The 20,222-nt window shown below is 39.5% G+C and overlaps 3 protein-coding genes across 4 annotated transcripts; all 3 read left to right on the top strand.

Annotated features, from left to right (window-relative positions):
• The first annotated feature begins 1,455 nt into the window (after nucleotides 1-1,455).
• Nucleotides 1,456-12,040, top strand: LOC104432837 (V-type proton ATPase subunit a1). Its single transcript, XM_010045389.3, has 18 exons — nucleotides 1,456-1,782; nucleotides 2,829-2,873; nucleotides 3,001-3,123; nucleotides 3,211-3,318; nucleotides 4,343-4,456; nucleotides 4,584-4,757; nucleotides 4,918-5,055; nucleotides 5,142-5,249; nucleotides 5,401-5,508; nucleotides 5,643-5,791; nucleotides 6,538-6,691; nucleotides 6,849-7,009; nucleotides 8,587-8,793; nucleotides 8,887-9,070; nucleotides 9,155-9,238; nucleotides 10,479-10,678; nucleotides 10,755-10,814; nucleotides 11,239-12,040. Exons 1-18 carry the CDS (start codon nucleotides 1,642-1,644, stop codon nucleotides 11,441-11,443), a joined length of 2,463 nt encoding a protein of 820 aa, XP_010043691.2. The 5' UTR covers nucleotides 1,456-1,641; the 3' UTR covers nucleotides 11,444-12,040.
• A 640-nt stretch (nucleotides 12,041-12,680) lies between these two features.
• LOC104432836 lies at nucleotides 12,681-15,056 on the top strand. 2 transcript variants are annotated; one of them, XM_010045387.3, is made up of 8 exons: nucleotides 12,681-12,950; nucleotides 13,043-13,192; nucleotides 13,293-13,540; nucleotides 13,741-13,826; nucleotides 13,940-14,100; nucleotides 14,260-14,396; nucleotides 14,577-14,810; nucleotides 14,923-15,056. In XM_010045387.3, exons 1-8 carry the CDS (start codon nucleotides 12,785-12,787, stop codon nucleotides 14,950-14,952), a joined length of 1,212 nt encoding a protein of 403 aa, XP_010043689.2. In that variant the 5' UTR covers nucleotides 12,681-12,784; the 3' UTR covers nucleotides 14,953-15,056. The 2 variants fall into 2 exon arrangements, with proteins under 2 accessions (XP_010043689.2, XP_010043690.2); XM_010045388.3 differs by having other exon boundaries at nucleotides 14,926-15,046.
• LOC120289422 lies at nucleotides 15,037-19,444 on the top strand. The gene is made up of 4 exons (XM_039304291.1): nucleotides 15,037-17,563; nucleotides 17,693-17,801; nucleotides 18,122-18,202; nucleotides 19,122-19,444. Exons 1-4 carry the CDS (start codon nucleotides 15,072-15,074, stop codon nucleotides 19,212-19,214), a joined length of 2,775 nt encoding a protein of 924 aa, XP_039160225.1. The 5' UTR covers nucleotides 15,037-15,071; the 3' UTR covers nucleotides 19,215-19,444.
• Nucleotides 19,445-20,222: the final 778 nt, after the last annotated feature.

Genomic DNA, 20,222 nt, shown 5'->3' with positions numbered 1-20,222 from the left:
GGTAAAGCTACACCCCATCTGATTAATATCCGAGAGAACAAGTCACCTAACGGGTGTATAAGTCAGCAACTACTGCATTATAAGGGAGCCACATATTGTCCCTAAACAAGGGCGGAACGAATCCATCAAGAGGGCCACATGGAAGCCAGTAATCATGCCATAAGGATACCGATAGGCCATTACCATATAAACAGTTGTTTCTTTTTCAAACTAATGTTGTTTTTTTTTGCCATTTTTAATAACTCGTTTCTCGATGAAGAAATGTTTACCTAAATGAAATCACTTTAAGTCGCTTCTTTTTCCATATAAACAGTTGTTTCCTTCACTATAATAAAGGCAAGAAAGCCATGCTGTTTAAAAGGGCTGATGCCATTTAAAATCCCAAATTAAGATCCTCGCCATACATTTGCTCAAAATATATGTTTGCGACCCAAAAATTCGAACACACATTCAATTCAAACTAATGTTGTTTTATAATAATCGTAAACTTATAACCGGCGACAAATCTATTTTAAATTATGAAGTCTTACAAATTCTCCTTCATCTTATCTCCATCAACCATTTCTTGATGGCCCTAGATAACAACTCCTCTCTATTCTCTCGCCATCTTTAGCTGTTCCCCTTCAAGACAAGTCGCTCCCCTCGAATTTCAAAATCTATTGAAATCCCTAATTTTACTCTAAGTTCAATTTTGCCCGAATAATCTTAGTTCATTTTCTTTGGGACGGCTTCCCCACAACAACAGCGTTTAAAGAGCCATTCATTGCGAAGATTTCATATCGAGTCTAGGTCGGACTAGTTATTCATCACGTGTCATCCCACATCACCAAATTGACAGGTATATTGGAATGAATATAATGAATGGTAGTGCCATAGATATCTAGTTTAAAATTTTTTGCAACATGGAAATTAGCCTTGAGATTATGTGCCACAGGTGTATGAGTCTTGGGCCTTTGGTGACATGAGATTAATTCAAAATAAATACATCTTGGTGTACTAGTTTGAGACTCTTTGTGGTAGTATTTTCAATGAAAAATCCTCACAAATCTTTACCGAATCGTCTAGTCTCCTAATCACGCGTTTTACAAATCGATTCGATGGTTTCAATATATATTTGTCGACATTGTTATTTCATCATGGCGTCCGTGCAAATTTAAAGACCCTGAGACTGAAAAGGTAATTTTAGCAATTTCCAAGCTAATATCTTCACTTCAATTTAGCTGACAATGTATACATAGAACGTGCAAGTAAATGAGATAGAATTAAAATATTGCCTTCGTCAGGTTCAGGAAAAGGCGACGTTGGCAATAATCCCAGTGATTTATTAATAATATCCGATCTCTGGGAAGGAAAGTAAGTGGAAGCAAATCTGTCAAAACGGCAAAGCAAATAAATCCAAAATTGAACGAGTAAAATAAATCGTCGTCTCGGAAAAAAAGAAACAACCTAATTAGCCCCACTAAAACGCGGGCCACGGAGCTTTCGTTCTACGCCAAAGCGCATTTCACTTTCTCATTCCCGTGTCGCGAATGGCGATGTCGACGGTTCCGTTCCGTCAGATCTGAAAAGTAGCGCGGCGAGCTTCGACGCCCATCGCCGGATTCGAGCCAGCGCGGCGGAGCGAGGAGGAGGGGAGGGACAATGGAGTTCTTCGACAACTTGCCCGCCATGGATCTGATGCGTTCCGAGAGGATGACCTTCGTGCAGCTCATCATGCCCTTCGAGTCCGCCCACCGGGCCATCACTTATCTCGGCGAGCTCGGCCTCCTCCAATTCCGCGACGTAAGCATTCCGACTCCGTCGTCCCTTGATCTCGAGTCCTAGATCGAATCGCGATTCGATGAATTTGCTTTCGAGTGGAATAGGAGTTACTGATCAGCGATCCGGTCGGGGTGGAATGACTGTTTTATTCGCGTGAAGTCGCGAAGCGTCGTGGTAGGATTGGCTTTTGCCATTGGATCGCGTGGTTATTGATTTCGCTTTTCGAGCCATGGTATGGTGCAAAAAGGGAAATTCTGTAAGGCGGAGGTGAGTGAGAGCTGTTCAGATTAAATTGAGGAGGTTGATAACCTAGAAGGGCTTGGGATAATGCATGAAGAATCTCATTGGCAGGATTCGAGATATCCTGAATGGGAGATGCCCTTGTTTTAGTGCAATGCATTGGGAGGTCTCACCAAGCACGAGCTAGGGAATAGGATAGGGGGGTTAGGGACTCTCAAGCGGCATCGAACTTCTTATGTAATTTGTTGAGGATGCAGTTGCTCGCTCTTGGTCACCTAGGTGCATGGACATTTGGAAGAAACCACGGACTTAACATTAAATTGAGAAGGAACAGAAGACCATGAGATCACTAGCATTTTAGGCAATAGCTTCCGTGGGAAAGAAAATGAGAGACTAAGAGGGAAATGGTGAAATGGGGGCTCTGTAGCTTGAGAAAACTTTTGCTCGGTGAAGATCTCCGGCAAAAGTGAAGTCACTGATCGAACCGTAGTTAGTTTCCTTCCTTAGCTCATTTCTGTAGAGTGTCATGTTGTTTGATGTCAAATATATGTTTTGTTGCCAGATATAGAATCTTTTCATGTAAGAAGCAGATTAATGCGAGGCGATGCTATGATATATCATTCTTCCACAGAGTATTGTCAAATCAAACTATCAATCTAATTGTGCCTTTTCTCCCCACATATTGATTTCGTTTTTGTATATACCGTAACAGACTGATGAAGAAAAAGAAACAGAAATCAAAGTTTTGTGGCTATATAGGAGTTAAGATAATTATACTGGTAAGCAATATGAACCTGCTACTGCCCAATGATGTTTCCGTGTTGCAGCTTAATGCAGATAGAAGTCCTTTCCAAAGAACGTTTGTTAATCAGGTACTTTCTCAGCTGTAGTTGATGTACTTTTGTAATGCAGAAAGGGCTTCAGATTTTGCCAAAATATATCATTGCCATCCAGAGAACACATCTCTGATTCTTCTTTTTTTTGGAATGCCTTTGGCAGGTGAAGCGATGCGGAGAGATGTCAAGAAAATTGCGTTTTTTCAAAGATCAGATCAGTAAGGCTGGTCTAATATCTTCCCTGCACTCGGCAACACAACCAGATGTTGAGTTGGAGGAATTAGAGGTTTGTTTTTTGTACTGTTGCCTTGAGATTTTGCATTCACAATTTGGATAATTCGATTGATACGCTACATGTAATGTTTGGCCATAGATCCAACTCGCTGAACATGAACATGAGCTAAATGAGATGAATGCAAATAGCGAGAAACTTCGACAGGCCTATAATGAGCTTCTGGAGTTTAAAATGGTTTTGCAAAAGGTATTTTCCTTTCTCCTTCCTCACCCTGGCTTTGTTTCAAGGACCAACTAGCTACCATCATTTCCATATTGACTTTCTTCCTTTTGCATTGTAGAATTGATTAAAAATTTAAGTTAATCTTCTAAACCTAGCTTCCTTGATGAACTGTGGGCTTGAGATGGTAAATGGATTATGATATTAACTATGATGATGGCATGTCCTCCTTGGTACATTTCTTGCTTGCCAAGTTGTGTAGGCTGGAGTTAAGTGCTGGAATCTTCTCTTCTGGATTTCTCATATGGATGCTATATTCGAGCTTCAATGGAGTGTATTGTTTCTTTTGATGGACAGGGGCCACAGGCTGTTCCAGTTGATTGTCAAGCTATTTTTGCCTCATGATTGTTGCTTTACTGGCCAATTTCACGAGTAGGTTAGAGTTTTAGCATGGATATAAAGAGCATTTAGGACCCATTGTCAAGTGTGGTGGGACAATATTTCAACACCTTCTCTCACGTGCAAGCTAGATTATAAGCGGCACGTAGAATTTTGACTACACACATTCATGTGGAATTTTAACTGTGCACATTTGTGAAATGGATGACATTGCTCTGATACTATGTTAGAAAGTCTTGGCCAAAAGTTTTAAGCTGATAAGTGGAGGGAGACCACATGAATATATAGAGCATTTAGGACTTGTTGTCAAGTGATGTAGGACAATATTTCAACACTTTGGGTGAAAGGTTTAAACCTCTCTCCGATTAGACTATGTTTCGGAGTCTGCTGGTTACTATTGGATAGGCATTGAAAACTTTTGCTTTCTAAAATCATTATGAAAATGAAGGGATGAAGAGAGGCGGTAGATGACCCAAGTCCAGATCCAGTGGACCTTGAGCTTAAGAATCTTCTGCAGTTAATATAGCACAGTGCTGGAATGATTCTAGCTTAACAACATTGTAGGAAAAAAGGCTTAGTTTTGGTTGTCACTGTTTTAATCTCCTTGAAGGGATATTCATTGTTTCATTTTGTCCTGTGGGGCCACTGCCAGGCAGGTGGTTTTCTTGTCTCAGGAAAGAGTCCTGTGGCTGTGGAGGATAGAGAGTTGGATGAAAATATTCACTCAAATGGTGACTATGTTGAGACGGCATCCTTACTTGAGAAGGTATTCTATGCATTGTCTTGTTGAACTTTATGTGCGCTTAATTGACACTACTGTTGTCTTATTGTGGATGATACTAGCGTTTTTTCTTAACTTAAATTTTCTTATGTGGAGTACCATTGGCTTTCAGGAAATGAGACCTGAAACAATGGAGCAGTCTCGTGTAAGATTTATCAGTGGCATTATATGTAAGTCAAAAGTGCAAATATTTGAGAGGATGCTTTTCCGTGCCACAAGAGGAAACATGCTATTTAATCAGGGGCCGGCTGATGAAGATATAGTTGATCCTGTAACATCTGAAATGGTACCTACTTTTTTCATCAAAATCAAATCTACTGTTAAAACTCTTCTGATAAAAGTTTATATCGAAATTTGTCGTCAAAATTCATCTATTGTTTTGTAGTTTTCTGGAAGCTTGTTCTTGAACAGTCTCTTGACCATTTCTTTTGTATTTACTCTTGCAGGTTGAGAAGATAGTGTTTGTGGTCTTTTTCTCTGGGGAGCAGGCTAGAATGAAGATTTTAAAAATCTGTGAGGCATTTAGTGCTAACTGCTATCCTGTTCCTGAAGACATAACCAAGCAAAGACAAATAAGTCAAGAAGTATGTGGATTTCAGGAAACTTGGCAGACTTATATCCTCATTCAATTGAAGAGAGTAGTTGGATGAAGTGGTTTTCTTGGTTTCAGGTTCTGTCTCGGCTTTCTGAAATAGAAACAACCTTGGGTGCTGGTTACAATCACCGAAACAGAGCTCTTAGTTCCATTCAGTTTCACTTAAACAAATGGATGAACATGGTAAGTTGCAATTTAGTAGTGCTAAGAGATAAACATTGGTACTGCGTCTCTATTTTTGCCAGTGGAACAGACTTGAGAGTATGGCTCAAATATTTTCTGTTTCATTAAACTTTCTGGTGAAAGAAATGACTATGTTTCCCATTCTTTTCAGGTAAGGAGGGAGAAAGCTATCTATGACACATTGAATATGCTGAACTTCGACGTCACAAAAAAATGTCTTGTTGGAGAGGGTTGGTGTCCAATATTTGCAAAGGCTAAGGTTAATTGCTATGCAGTTCTCTTTAAGTCTCTTCATTTTGGTCTTATCTGGTGACCCCAGTTCATTAATTCATCATTGTATTTCAAGTGTAGTCTTATTCTGCTTTCTAAAATCAAATATTTTCCCTTTTACAGATTCAGGAGGCTCTGCAACGTGCAACATACGATAGCAACTCGCAAGTTGGAATAATATTTCATGAGATGGATGCTCCAGAATCCCCTCCCACATTTTTCAGAACAAATCGTTTTACAAGTGCATTTCAGGAAATTGTTGATGCTTATGGGTGAGCTCAAATTGCTGCTATATGTGATGCTTATTGCAACTTGCATGTCATCCTTCTTTGTTTCTTCTAGGGGAAGCTGATCTTGCAGAAGTTAGTATTTAGCTTTGGTTATGATAGACTCCTATTGACAGTAACTTGTGAGGGCTTTGGAAATGAGTTTTTCCTTTGTGGTCTGGATGTACATAACATAATGCTTCCCTCTGTGATGCAAATAAAAATGAACAGTTGGACTTATGTTATTCTGAAACAATCTTTCATTGTCTTTATTCTTTGAATAACACCCCATACGATGATAGTTTCTGGAAATGTGTTCAGTATGAAGATAGCCGCTTCTTTAAATTTTTAACTTATTCTGCTCTATGCAGTCATGGAAACTCTAAAATCAGCAGTAGTTCTGAGGCCACTCCAATTAAAGGATATTGCCAGCAAATACTTCAGGATGCTTTTTTTATTGGATACAGTTCTTATGCTTTTTGAACTGTACGATCAGTTGTTAGGCATAATTTTTTGCATGGTTCTAAAAATATTTTAACTATTGATTCTTAGGCATTGTGACTTTTCACAGTGCAATTGTTTTTTTCATTCTATGAGTGCATTTGCCTTTTGTTTTTATGTACAAGAGTTTGTCTGTCAAAGAGTGGACGTGTTTGAATTTACATGATTCTGAAACATCATCAACAAAAGAGTGGATGTTTTTGATACTTCAGTCGATCGTCATATTCTGATGTGATAATGCATTTGACCAGTGTTGCTAGGTATCAAGAAGCAAATCCTGCAGTCTACACCGTCGTTACATTTCCTTTCCTTTTTGCTGTTATGTTTGGAGATTGGGGCCATGGAATATGCTTACTGCTGGGAGCTTTAGTCCTTATTGCGCAGGAAAGGAAGCTCACTGGTCAGGTTCGTTGTTCATTGAGCAATTGATTTATATGAAGCACTTTTGCAACTGATTGAAGCAGCATAGTCAAGAGTTTATCTTTCAAAGTTTTCCTTTATGTCAACGTTATATGCTTTGATATGCGTTTCTATATTTAATGAGCATATTTACTGGTGCCAGAAACTTGGGAGCTTTATGGAGATGCTCTTTGGAGGGCGTTATGTACTCCTTTTGATGTCTCTCTTTTCAATTTACTGTGGACTGATATACAATGAATTCTTCTCTGTTCCGTTCAATATATTTGGTGAGTCGGCTTACAAATGCCGAGACACTTCTTGCAGGTTTGTCCTTTCGTTTCCCCTTTTTTGGTAGCATCCAAAGCTTCTGAGCTGATTAATATATCAATGTTTTACTCTTAATTTCAAAATATTCTTATCTGAACATGGTGCTGAGCTTTTTTCTGGAGAGAAGTGTTAGTTACGGAAGTTGGTTGTGATACCAATATGTTGAGTCGAGAAAGCTCTGACACTACTTGTTGAGTATGAAGATTGATGGGCACTCAAGCAAACAACTTAACTTAATTTCTCAACGAAACGAAGTACATGTAAATAACATAACACTTCTCATGTCACCCACAAATACATGATATCAAGCTCACACCTCTCTTGCACACACAACCCACTTAACTCATGCTTCACACAGCTCAGAAAGAGCACCTCACTCTCCAGATGCCATTCTTCTTGTGTGCTGAAACAAAACAAGAGTGAACATGCCTATTTATACTAATCGCCATATAACAATACATGAATATAAGGAGTCCACAAGAATTTGCAAATTTGTGGCTGCAAATCATCTTAAGAAGCTAACTTCTTAGGGAGGTTAAAAGGAATGGCTGAAAATGATTTCAACATTTCAAGAAAGGCCATCTTCATTGAGAGGTTAACTTCTTGGGGAGTTTAAAAGGAAAATTCTAGACTTCCTAGCTTCTTTGAGAAGCTAAATTGGTGTAGTAACTTTAGCAAAAAGTTCAGGTAAATATTTATATCTCCATGACTTTTTCAACGAGTCTACTATCAAATCCTTTTCTGTTTTCCTACCCACCATGCCTTTTAGTTGAGAATAAAAGGAGGCTTTAGTGAAAGGAAGCACTACCTGAGATCATCATCTCCTTCCACTTATATTGAAACTAATCTCTAGTAAAAAGGAAGTTCATCAAATTTATTCATGGAATCACTTAGAAGTCACTTGAGCCTGTATGATGTTGCCCTCATCGTCGACATAATCTGGTGTTCACATGTCACTGCAAAAATCACTACAGTGATTAGGAGAGCCTAATCTGACAAAATTTGTAATATGTAAAGTAACTGATGTCAAGGCTATGTAAAATGTTACTCTGACTTCTCGTGATGTTAACATTACTTCCACATAATCAATCTCTCCGACTCATGAAAATCAATCACTAGATTCAACATTCACAAAGAAGCCCATAGTCCATTTCAGATTATCAGGTGAGAGTCTCCAGTAAATGTTTGCGTAGGATATGTGGTTAGGATTATCATTGTCTTAAATAGCATTTGCTAGTAGAGATAGGCTGTTGTTTAATAGCTAGTTTCCACTTTCAAGTCAGGTTGCATTTTTTTTTTTTGGCCTAAACTCAGGTTGCAATTATTGGTATGGTCCCGTGGAAATCTGACGTTTATAGTTTCTACTTTTCTCAACTTTACTGTTCAGATTGGATCTGAAAATTTACTATTTGTTGTACTTTAGCCCTTTCGTGCTTAATTTGCAATTACTTCACTTAAAATTCTGTTATTTAAGTTTCATTGAGTAATTCCATCCTACATTATTGTGCCTTTATTATGCTTGAAATTGTTTATTCATGCAATTTTTTTATTTAATTTTTTTTTTTTTTGGTTAGTGATGCCCGTTCAGTTGGTCTGATCAAATACCAGGATCCTTACCCATTTGGGGTAGATCCTAGTTGGCGAGGAAGTCGTTCAGAGCTTCCTTTCTTGAATTCTCTCAAAATGAAGATGTCGATTCTATTGGGTGTGGTGCAGATGAATCTGGGTATCCTACTAAGTTACTTCAATGCACGCTTTTTCAAGAGCACTTTGGACATCAGGTTCTCTCTCACAATGAATAGAGTGACTGCTATTCTATATTTATTTGGTATAATGTGAGAGAAGTATCAACTTAAGCCTTTTTCATATGTTAGGTTCCAGTTTGTGCCACAAGTGATCTTTCTTAACAGCCTGTTTGGGTATCTTTCACTACTCATTATCATCAAATGGTGCACTGGTTCTCAAGCAGACCTTTACCATGTGATGATTTACATGTTTTTGAGTCCCACCGATGATCTTGGCGAAAACCAACTGTTCTGGGGTCAGAAACCACTTCAGGTGATTGTTTTAAATGTTCTCAATTGAGAAGTTGTATACATTGAATTTAAATCTCACTTTCACCGCAACTGATTGTCATTGCAGATCATTTTACTGCTTTTGGCTTTGATTGCTGTTCCATGGATGCTCTTCCCAAAACCTTTTATTTTGAAGAAGCTTCACTCTGAGGTTTGTCCAAACCTAGAATTTTTAACCCACCCAAGGCGCATAATCTATTAACTTTGTTGGATGCTTCCATTATGGTTTTCCTGTTTTCTTCGTTCTTTTCTAGTGTAAGTTTATATCGATTTGCAACATCTCTCCCTTGAGGAATATAGAGTCTTATCTAACTCATGTTGTCACATGTAAGATTCATCTACATTAATGTCCTATTTTCTTGTGTACCGGTCAGGTGGTATCCCTAACTTTGGGGGCCCAGACTGGAGTAAATCCACCTCAGTGGTCAGGTCAAAGGCAGACTGTCCATTTCATTCCTAAGGAATAAAATCCTTGTGTTCTGGCTCACTTTGTGAGGCACAATGTCTTAGCTGTTTTACCTAGTTGGCAAACCCCTTTAGTGAAATTTAATCACTACATAATTTTTATCTAGAAAGGGAGGCAGCTGAATCAATATGAAGGATTTAGATTAAGTAGGAACAGGACAAAGTGGATCGAAATTTAGTTTGAGAACAAGAAAAGGGCCTTGTAGGAAGTGCTGAATAGGAGTTAGATACCTGAATCTCTCAAATAGCTAACTTAGATCAACTGTGCAGAGAGGGAATTAGTGAATCAACTGTTCTGCATGAAATACAGGTTGACGTTGGATCCAAAATGTCGAGGGGTGATGTCTGTAGATACAGAAATGACAAATGGACGACCATATTCTCATGAATCAATTAGTCACATCGCTGTCTCAGCTATTGAGCAGCTTGGGAACACCAATTTTGAAGTCATGTTTGAGCGATCAGGATTTGAAAGACCCTGTATTGGTGCACAAAAAGCTTGTAAAGACAATGGTACACCAAAATGATAAGAATGTTTTTAACTATTTGCTAAGATAATCAGGAAATGCATTGATAGGACGAGTGATGTAGCAGTTATATGATGGAAATACAGAGAATCCAGAGAAAGGTGGATGAAAATTGTGATTTAGACTGCATATGAAGTGGCATTAGATACCCTGAAGTGCGTAGAAGTAATGCCATCTAGACCATGTGATGATGATGTTTGTACAAACTATGAAACACAGCTAAGCACGATACATTTTGCTCCCATCCCATCTCCACCCCACGCCACTCCACTCTACTCAAAGAACAATGCATATGTATTCAATTTCGCTGTAAGTTCAGCATCTTAATTCTTTATAAATGGTGAACATGAAGATTGTTAGACGTTCTATTTCAGTTATTTTTTTCCTAATTCATTGTAGAGATTTCAAGGCCGTACCTATCAGATGCTTGGCACCTCTGAGATGGATATTGATGGAGACACAGAACCTGATTCTGCACGGCAGCATCATGAGGAATTTAATTTTAGTGAGGTATTTGTGCACCAAATGATACATTCCATAGAGTTTGTCCTTGGTGCAGTTTCAAATACAGCTTCGTATCTTCGTCTTTGGGCACTGAGGTACAGCCTTGACCTTTATCATTCAGCATTCTTCATTATATGCCACCGTTCCCTAGTGATGAATGTGCTTTTACAGCTTGGCGCATTCGGAGTTGTCAACTGTTTTTTATGAGAAAGTTCTATTACTTGCCTGGGGGTAAGTTCTTATTCATTGACTGTGTCTCTAGTTCTGAATTTTTGTCTCATTTTTCACCAGCACGACCTCTGCATGCTTCCATTTTTATATCAAGTAGATTGGGACGTGATCTTTTTTTCTTCGTCAATCACTTTGCTCGTCTTACCTAAAACTGATATCTTGTAGTTACTCATGCTGGCTCGTATACACAGATAGTTTGGTTCAATCATATTCTTTTTCCCAGCAATTCCTAAGTAGACCTATTCATCTGAATAGATTTTCAATAATTTCATCAAATCGAATTAAATTGGCCATCAATGTTCCAACACTTTGTGAGATGCACAAGCTAGTTCTCTGTCTATCTTTTCAGTTTGCATTTGCTTGACGCTGTGCTTTTTTTCCTGTTTTCTTTTTAAATCAATCAGTTTCTGTTAATTGGTTACAGGTACGACAACCTTATTATCCGTTTAGTGGGACTAGCAGTTTTTGCTTTTGCAACTGCGTTCATATTGCTGATGATGGAGACCCTCAGTGCTTTCCTTCACGCCTTGCGTCTTCACTGGGTAGAGTTTCAAAATAAATTCTACCATGGCGATGGCTACAAATTCAGACCATTTTCTTTTTCCTTGTTAACGGAGGAGGAAGATTAGTTATAATTCATCAACCTGAGAGTTTTATAATTCATCAATCTGAGAGTTTGGTTCCAAAAGATGCGTTGTACAAAGAAAGGTCCGACATCTCTAACCATCGAAGCAAGGTTGAACACCGACAGACTCCACTTCTGCGGGCGGATGACATGCTTTTCCTCTTTTCCCTCCGGTGATCCACATCTGAAGGGAGGCTCTCTCTCTCAGATTCTCTGAACTTGTCGTGCGAGGATGCCTTTGCTTGGCAGTTCAGCTTGAGATAACTCTTCACATTTTCTCCCATGAAGTTTAGATTTTTTGTGAAGCAAAAGGATAAAAAAAAATGAGGTGGGTAATCATTATACATGTAACTTTTGGGGTTATCAGAGTTGTAAAATAATACCACATCCAGAGAGGGATTTTGCAGAATGTCAGGCCACCCTGTCTGTATGTTCCGATTTTTTTCTCTTTTTGGGGGTAAGGATAGAGTGTGTATAGATTCTTTCTGTCAAAATAAATTTTGTAATACTCAAATTGATAGGGAATTCTAGTCGAAAGAACCTTTTGTCTACATCTCCAAACAAGAAATGCTTTCTAAGCCATGCGCGGTTTGGTTGTGTTGGTCTCGGTATTCTTCGTGCTCTTGAATTTCATTCTATGGTTGGACGAGTTGAGGTGCATTTCAGTTTGTGTGTTTGCATGAAATGGATCCTCACGCTTTAGAGACCTTCTTGGAAGAAGTTGGAGGGCAAAATCTGGCTATTTTATCTATGATTTTACTGAATGTAGCAAAGCTTAACATAGATTCTTCAACCCTCTATTCTCTTAAGGACCTTTGATGAGTTTTGGCGATGTATCGCATCTCCCCAAAAAAACCCTCCAAAAAATGAACGAAATGCTTTTGGCATTTGGCCAAAATCCTTCAAGGCCTCAGAACCCTTCTAAATGCTGAAACAGAGCCATAGCTTCTCCAGATTTAGCATGACAAAGTGCTCGATTCATTAAACGAAAAAAGAGAACAGTTGCAGGATATATATATAAGAATAAAAAATGAAAACCAGACGGGTGGAAAAGGAAGAATTCTTTCCATGTAAACTGGCTTTGTTATTGCTTTTCTCGCACTCTACGAACCCCCTAAATAGTGGGCCCACGGCGCACGGCCCATTTGAATTTGGTTCCGCGCAGACTCCGAAAACAGAATACGAAGCCACGTGATCACCCATCTCCGAGCTCGACCGTTTCCCGCTCGTGCGCTTTTCAAAATTGAGCCCACAGACAGAACAGTGACAGAATACCCGATCGCGTAACGGTAACGAGCCAGCATCTGACGAAGCTGCGACCGAGAGAGAGCGAGGGAGATCGAAAATGGCGTCCGATCCCTCTTTGATCGAGATCTCCGGGGAGGACGATTCGTTGCTGCTGCAGCAGATTCCGACCGACGGCGCCACGGCCGCGGCCGCCTCCGCCAGGAACCTCTTCTCTTGCTCGCCTCTTCAAATCCACGGATCCAGGCCCCGCCTCCCTCCTGCTGGTTAGGGTTTCTGATTCCCCTTCCGCGTCGACCGATTCTTTTCATTAGCGCCGCTCGCATGCTGAGACTACCTTTCTTCCCTTCGTCGACAGAGACCGTGAACAAAGAGAATGTGAATCTGAACAAGTACGAGATGGTGAAACTCAGCCTGGAGCCACAGCAGATGAAGAGGAAGAAGAAAGGTGGAGGCTACAATTTGCGGAAAAGCTTAGCGTGGGACAGGGCCTTCTTTACTGAAGAAGGTGCACTTGTTTTCACTTGTTTATATTAGACTAATGTAATTGTGAGTAGATATTTTAGAGATGATGTCTTGGGATGACTCCTTTTTGAACTGTTATTTAGGTATCTTGGATCCCGCCGAATTATCCATGATAAGCGGAAACATTGGCAGTTCCGTTGGGGAGAAGTTGCCCATGATCTGCGAAGAAGGGGGGGAATCATTGTCTGAGTTTTCAGACTCCCAAAGCGATTCGGGAGATTTGCTCGCACTCAAGGAGAAACCATCTACAAATGAGGGCCGAACAAAACATAGCAGTTCACCACATCAGCGAAATGCATTAACTAGACGTGACAGGCCCCTGGTTTCTTCGGTTAGTTTCCATAATAAGCAGATTGATTTCCTTCTTCTCCTGGAAACAAATAACATTGTCAATTGGGGCAATTCAAGAAACTGTGACGACGAAAGTAGTCTTAGGTGTTTCTTTGCCTGTGTATGTACTGCTAAATTTAATTGCCAGGTCAGTCAAAAATGGGTCATCTTCATTAATCTGTTAGGGAAAATTTTTGACAGACCAAGCGGAAGGTGCTGTCGAACAATGACGTCAATGGTAACAAGTCCAAGCGCAGCGGCGGCTCACAATCCACTGCCCTATCTTCATATCCTTTTGATTGAGCTTTTAGCGTAACATACAAATGTTAAAATCTTGTTTTTTCTGATTTCACCTCTGTGATACAAATGGAAACTTTAGTTTAGCTTAACTTCCAAGAACACTGATAAGGCCTGTGAATGGGAATTCGACAAAGATGGCCAGTAAAGAAGCTAAGGTTTCTAAAAAGCCAGCTACCAAGCCAGATTCCACTTTGCGCACTCCGACAGCTAGGACTGCTTTGCAAGTCAGTCAACCTAAGCATGGTCAACTTGCTCGATCAGGTAACATCTGTACACTTTGGGGCACTGTAGAGATTTTCCATATTATTAAAAGTTTGCACTTTGATAAACTGTTGCCTAACCACTTATTTTGCATATGAAAAACTTACATGGGTTTATTTTGAAGCATACTCTTTGCTCAAAATTTTCACTCTTCTTCAGGGGCTAGTGACAAAAATAATGCTGGACCGAAAGTCTCTTCAAGCAATAAAACGCATTCTCGACCTAGTACTCTAGCTGGTCCTTGCAGCAAGCCTCCAACAGCTAAATACATTGCTCCCCAAGCCAAAAGAAATTTGGTAAGAATCCAATGCTATTTGCGGTGTATCTCTAGTAGGTCAACCAAGTAAAGAACTGATAACAAATTTCATAAGTATTCCTTTTGCGAATGTCATCTTTCCTTTTCGTGGATGACGACCTTAATCAGCTAGACCAAGAGAACTTAGTAATCTACTTAATTTTCTTTGAAATATGAGCAGGGAAAATCAACTTCCAGGCCAACTCCATTAACTCGCAGGAATGACAGTTTGGAGGAGATAGAAGGTCAAAAAAACCCTCCAGCACGAGATAATGGTGCTGGTTCTATCAAGATAGAAGCCGCCTATCCTGTAAATGCTCTTCTTAAAGGAGGGTCCACTCAGCATGTGCAACTCAAGGCAGCAAAACCTACTGGCTTGCGTACGCCTTCACCATCTCTGGGATTTTTTCGTCAGGTATAATGCCTTCGGTTAGTTTTCAGAGGTTAATTAGATCCAACTAAAAGGAAGCATTTTAAAACGTCTGACATTATCATCTTCTCTTTTAATGCCTACTGGTATTGCTCAGCAGCCAAAAGCTTCTACCAAGGGCTGTTGAACAGTTATACTCAACCAAGTTATGATCCTCAGTCTGCTATAGGTAGTTCAAAGAGCCATACAGCGTTAAACCCTCTGAGTAAGCTGAAGCCCCCACATGTGCATGAAAAAGCACAAAAGATGACCATTGATGACACAAAGCTGAACATCGGGTTAAGCACGGAAGTCTCTGCTAAATCTCTCAGCCAGGAACATCAAAAGCAAAATGCAGATCCAGAACCTCAAGCTCAATCAAATATGAAAGTGAAAATGCAACACGAAATTTTGGATAACCATCAAAAGATACATGGGTTTCTCAAGGATGGTAGTGAAGGACTTCATAGGCATATGGAACTGCAAAAAATCGAGATAAAACCTCTAGTAGATGATGGAAATGTGCCAGTTGATGATGATACACCATTCTTACATACAGGACCTTGTGGGAAAGAGGAAGAAAGTAATTTTGAGAAGAATGATATGATTGGTAGCCAATGCATTGAAGGATTATCAAAAGTTTTAGCTGGTGATGCCACTGTTTTCTCCCATTCCCCTTGTGCTGATTCCAGTGCCTGCAGAATCCAGAGTAGTTTTGGACTGCCAGATCATCAGCTACCCTGTGCTGAAGGTGTCTCTGAATCTTCAGAAAAAGTCAAAGTAGTGGAATCTCATATCTACGATAATAGTCAAACTTCCGTCACAAACTTAGAGAGTCAAGCCAGGTTTATGGGGGTTGGATTGTCTGAAGAATTCCAGAAAAATTGTGAAGAGAACGTGGACAGTACAAATGATCAAAATGATAATGCGAATGAAGAACAAGGATCTTTTGTACTTCCCTTGAAACTTGCAGAGCAGGTTGATAATGGCTTTCACAGACTGCATGACAGCAGCACAGAATCATCTATTGAAGATCCGGAGAATTTAGTTTTCTATGGTAGTCTCACAGCTAGTCATGGTGGCACTTCTCTGGCAGGTGATCATGCTGCAGAGGAAGATTCTTGCAAAAAAAAAGGAGCAAATGAAAATGATGAGTTATTGGTGGGTGCTGAGCACACGATGAGTATTAATGAACAGCCAGAAGTTCATGCTGTAGAGCAAGTTGCTCATGAAAAGGAAGGAGCAATTGAAAATGATGACTTACTGCTAACTGAACTTTGCAGTTCTGGAGGTGAACACCAGGATAATGCTCTGATGATTAAATATTCTCCCCTCATATGCCAGCATGCTTGTGGAGTCCAGTTGAACAGCTCTACTGTTCTTTGCCCTGTACTTCCATCAGAGAATGTTCACCAATCTGTCGAAGCTAAAAGAGTAGAAGTTCTATATGCAGAGGAAATAGTTGAAAATTCTGCCTTCTTTAGTGATCAACAGTCAACTGACAACATGTACCTCCCTGGTCAAGTTGATGGTTTTAATCTGGGATCTTCTTTGATTGTGAACAGAGATCAAAAACTGCTTGCAGCAACTGATGTTACTTCTGCTTCCTTTGTTGGTCTAGGAAATGATCCTTGCAGTGGGATCAAAGAGGAAGATAGATATGTTTCAATTCCACTAGTATCCGCGGTTCAAGATGGAGATGATGATACACTAATGGAGATGGAGTGTGATGATGAGGAAGAAAATCAAATACTTTTGTCAGTGAAGAATGCTTCTGTCAGTTTAATGACAGGAAGGCCACTTCCTGATACACTGACAGGAATAGAGTTATCGTCAAGGGAAGTGGATACCTCATCTCATGAAGATAGCCGTAGTGGTTCCTTTGGACAACACCAGAAATTGAAGGACTGTAACCTGCCTGATGTCTCTGTACACGTTGAAGATCCATCTTGGCAAGATGATGTAGATCAAACAAATGAAGAATTTCATAGTTTTGATAATGCTATGAAGAATTCTTCCGCTGTGGTTGGACAACAGCAGCTGTTGGATGGCAATTCATCCATTGATTGCTCACTCAAGATGAAGGGGTTGGCTGGGGATGATAACTTATCCTTGGCTTCTAATCAAAATGCACAGTCTGGTTATCAGCCTGAGCTTCACAGTCCCTGCTTCATATTGGAACCTGATTCACAGGCTCATCAAGTATTGTCTTCAAATATTGAGATATCCACTGTGGACAACTGTCTTAAAGAACCAAAGAGATGTTTTATGAGTAGTGGTAGTCTGTACGAAGATGATGTCCCTAGAAGCGAATGTTTAAAGGCTGATGTTTGTTCCCAAGTAGAACCTGTCCAGAAAGATAATTTTGGCAATGTAGGAATAAGTTCTGAAGATGCTAATGTGGAGGGCGTGTTGTCAGTCTCAGTTGAAAAACATCAGTCAAATATTTACAATGCATCACTGGAAGATGATGGTGCTGTGGATGTCAACAGAGATGAATTTTCTATAGCAGAAAGAGTTGATGTTATGGTTTCATCTTGGCAGTCAAGTGAAGAAGTGGGTTTGGATGTCAAAAACAATCGAGCAGAACTGCCTGTAAAAAACCAATGCATAGAAGCTAGTCAGTTGAAAAGTAGCATTTTGCCTGAAAAGGCTGATTCTAGTATTCCAACAGAAAGTTTTACTTGTGATGTCCAGAGGCAGCACCAACTTGGTAGTACCTTAAATTCCAGCAAGGATACAACCACATCAGTCCAAGGGTTAGAATCACAATCTCAATTGATATGTGTGCTTATAGTTTGCACTTAAACTTTCCTATATTTGATTCCAGTTTGAGAAGCCTCCTCATTCACATTCAGAATCTTTACTAGGGAAGTAATTTGGTGCAGGGAAATCTGCAAGAAAGATGGGAAACAAGAATCTGCCATAGTGAAACCTCCACCAGATGCTGCTCCGTTCTCTGAGGAATGGTTAGCAGCATTCGAAGCTGCTGGGGAGGTAATTTAACAGGCTAAACATAAACCTCTTGTGTAGAAAATAGACAACTCTATGTAATGAATCCACATCTGCAATCTAAACATCTGAACCCAAGTTTTATGCCATGATAACTCCAGTCATGTACTTGCCTGAAGACCATTTGCGGATGTTATAGAAAAATAGAAGAATCTCACACACTGTCTTCCACTTTGCTCAATTTTAATGCTCAACGATGATTTTGCGGTTCGCAAGTCAAGGCTTGATAGTTGATACAGTATCTGTTATATGTAAACTGATTCTTTAAGCTTTAAATTTTGACATTTGATTCATCATGACTTAAGGAAATTCTTACAATGAAACACGGTGCCGTCCAACATTCCCCTCCTGACAAGACTCTACCTGAACCCAGTCCATGGTCACCGGTATGATCTTTTCTTACTTGAGCAAAAGTTTGATTTTTTCTTTTCTTTTCTTTTCTTTTTTTTTTTTTGGGATACAGCTTGTGTAAAGGTTGTTGCTCATGTGAGAGAGACTACAGAGTCGGTTGGTGAGTGAAATTACTTTGACATTTAAATCTAGAATATTTAAGCCTTAGATTACTGTGAAAAATAAAGAAGGAAAAGTTAGTTATCCAAAATCCAAGCCTAACTGGTTTTATTTATATATATATAACTAACTCTGACTTCAGTGGAAAACGATTCATGCGTTGTCTTCTCATAGAAGTGAATGAAGTCCATTTGGATTTTCTTAGCTGATTAACATCAAGTCGTGTCCAATGCAAGAGAGACTATAGAATTAGTTGTGAATGAAATTACTTTTGACACTTACATTTAGTAATTTTTATCCCTTAGATAACTATGAAAGATAAAGAAGGAAAAGATAGCTGTCCAATTTCCAAGCCCAATCAGTTTTCAGTTGTTTATATAGACGGGGACAGTCGGAGTGGCAAATGAATGTTGTTGTCTAAGCATAGAATTGAATAAAGTACCTTTGGAATTTCATAGCTGATAAACATCAAGCAGTCAGTTAAGCAAGTGATTAGTAACTAATCTAAAGAAGGATAAGTACGATTTCCAGGACTAAGAGATATTCAGACTTCCATTTAGTTTAGTTCCTGTTATGTGAAATCTCAGTGGCTGATATTTTGCCGATTGCATCTAGCTGAGCTGCAATATTGTTGCTTATTTCCACTGGCAATGACGTTTCTCTGTGTGTGCTTTCGTGCTGCTGCTGATGCAAGACTTGTTGACTGTTTCGAGTGCAAGTTGAAGCATGCCATTAGGATGATTTTATAAAAAGTCCACTCTTTTTACCATTATTGAAGTTTTCTTGTTTGTGCAGGTGAAGCGAAAAAATAATCAGGCAATTGGACCATTTGACTGTACAAAGTTCAGTAATATCTGCAACAGCATTCCTGAATCCAGTTCTGAATAGTCAACCCATAACTCCTCTAGTCATTCTTCTGTCTCTAACCATTGCCATTTCCTACCACGTGAGGGAGGAAAAATACATCTACTAATTCATTCATTTTCTATCTTCTTGTTCATCTCTACCTGTAGTGAGGAATAATTGCTCGGAGTTCATGTACTCGTGTTCTCAATGAGAAATTGTTCTGCTTCTTGCAGCCAGGAGGAGAATACAAGGCTATGTCATTGCAATTTTAATTTTGACCAAATCACATTCTCTCCACTGAAATTGATAGAAGCGGCATGAATCTCAATGGTTATTTGCTGAACCGAGTTAGATATGCATGCACATGGTTTCAGTCCGTTAGAGATAACTTGAGAATGTTACAAAGCTATATACAGGAGAGAAATAATATTAGTTGAGGTCATCCGTGTTGTGTCATTGTGAATTGTCAACAATCTTTTTATTTATGTCTCGCCCTTCCTAAAGATATATTAGATTTCTTGTCTCAATAGAGTGCTCATATCTTATATACACCAGACAAATGTGAATTTACTTACTTTTCGTGGTCAAATAATGTAGGCTCCGTGGGTTCCTGTGATTTAAATCTTTTGCTTAGGCCTAGGTTGCCTTTCCTTGAATCTATAGCCGCACGGCGAAGGGAGAGTAGGCTCGTTTAGCGAGAGTGTAAGCTGCACAGCAAGGGAGGATTTGGAGGATGCGGCACAGTGAACTCCTCGAAACCGTGAGTTGAGTTTCTTTTGCTTGATCGCAGAGGTTAGATACCCGATAGTTTGTGCCGTGGGTACAAACCCTTTACATTTGGGTATAATTTAAGTGCGAAAAACATTTAAATGTGTAAGTAATTATATTTATAATTTTTCGATTATAATATATTATTTGCTAATGGTTTTTCCCCGTGAGTACATTTTAGTGCCCCTTATTTTTTTCAACGATTTGACATTGACTTAATTGCAAAATCATGGTATGCTTATGGGGAAGTGGAAATGGTACAGTAAGGGAGAACTCTGACGA

The sequence above is a fragment of the Eucalyptus grandis genome, chromosome 2 (assembly GCF_016545825.1).
Source record: "Eucalyptus grandis isolate ANBG69807.140 chromosome 2, ASM1654582v1, whole genome shotgun sequence".
Taxonomy (NCBI): Eukaryota; Viridiplantae; Streptophyta; class Magnoliopsida; order Myrtales; family Myrtaceae; genus Eucalyptus; species Eucalyptus grandis.
The sequence above is the reverse complement of the archived record's forward strand: the minus strand, read 5'-3'. Positions and strand labels throughout refer to the sequence as shown.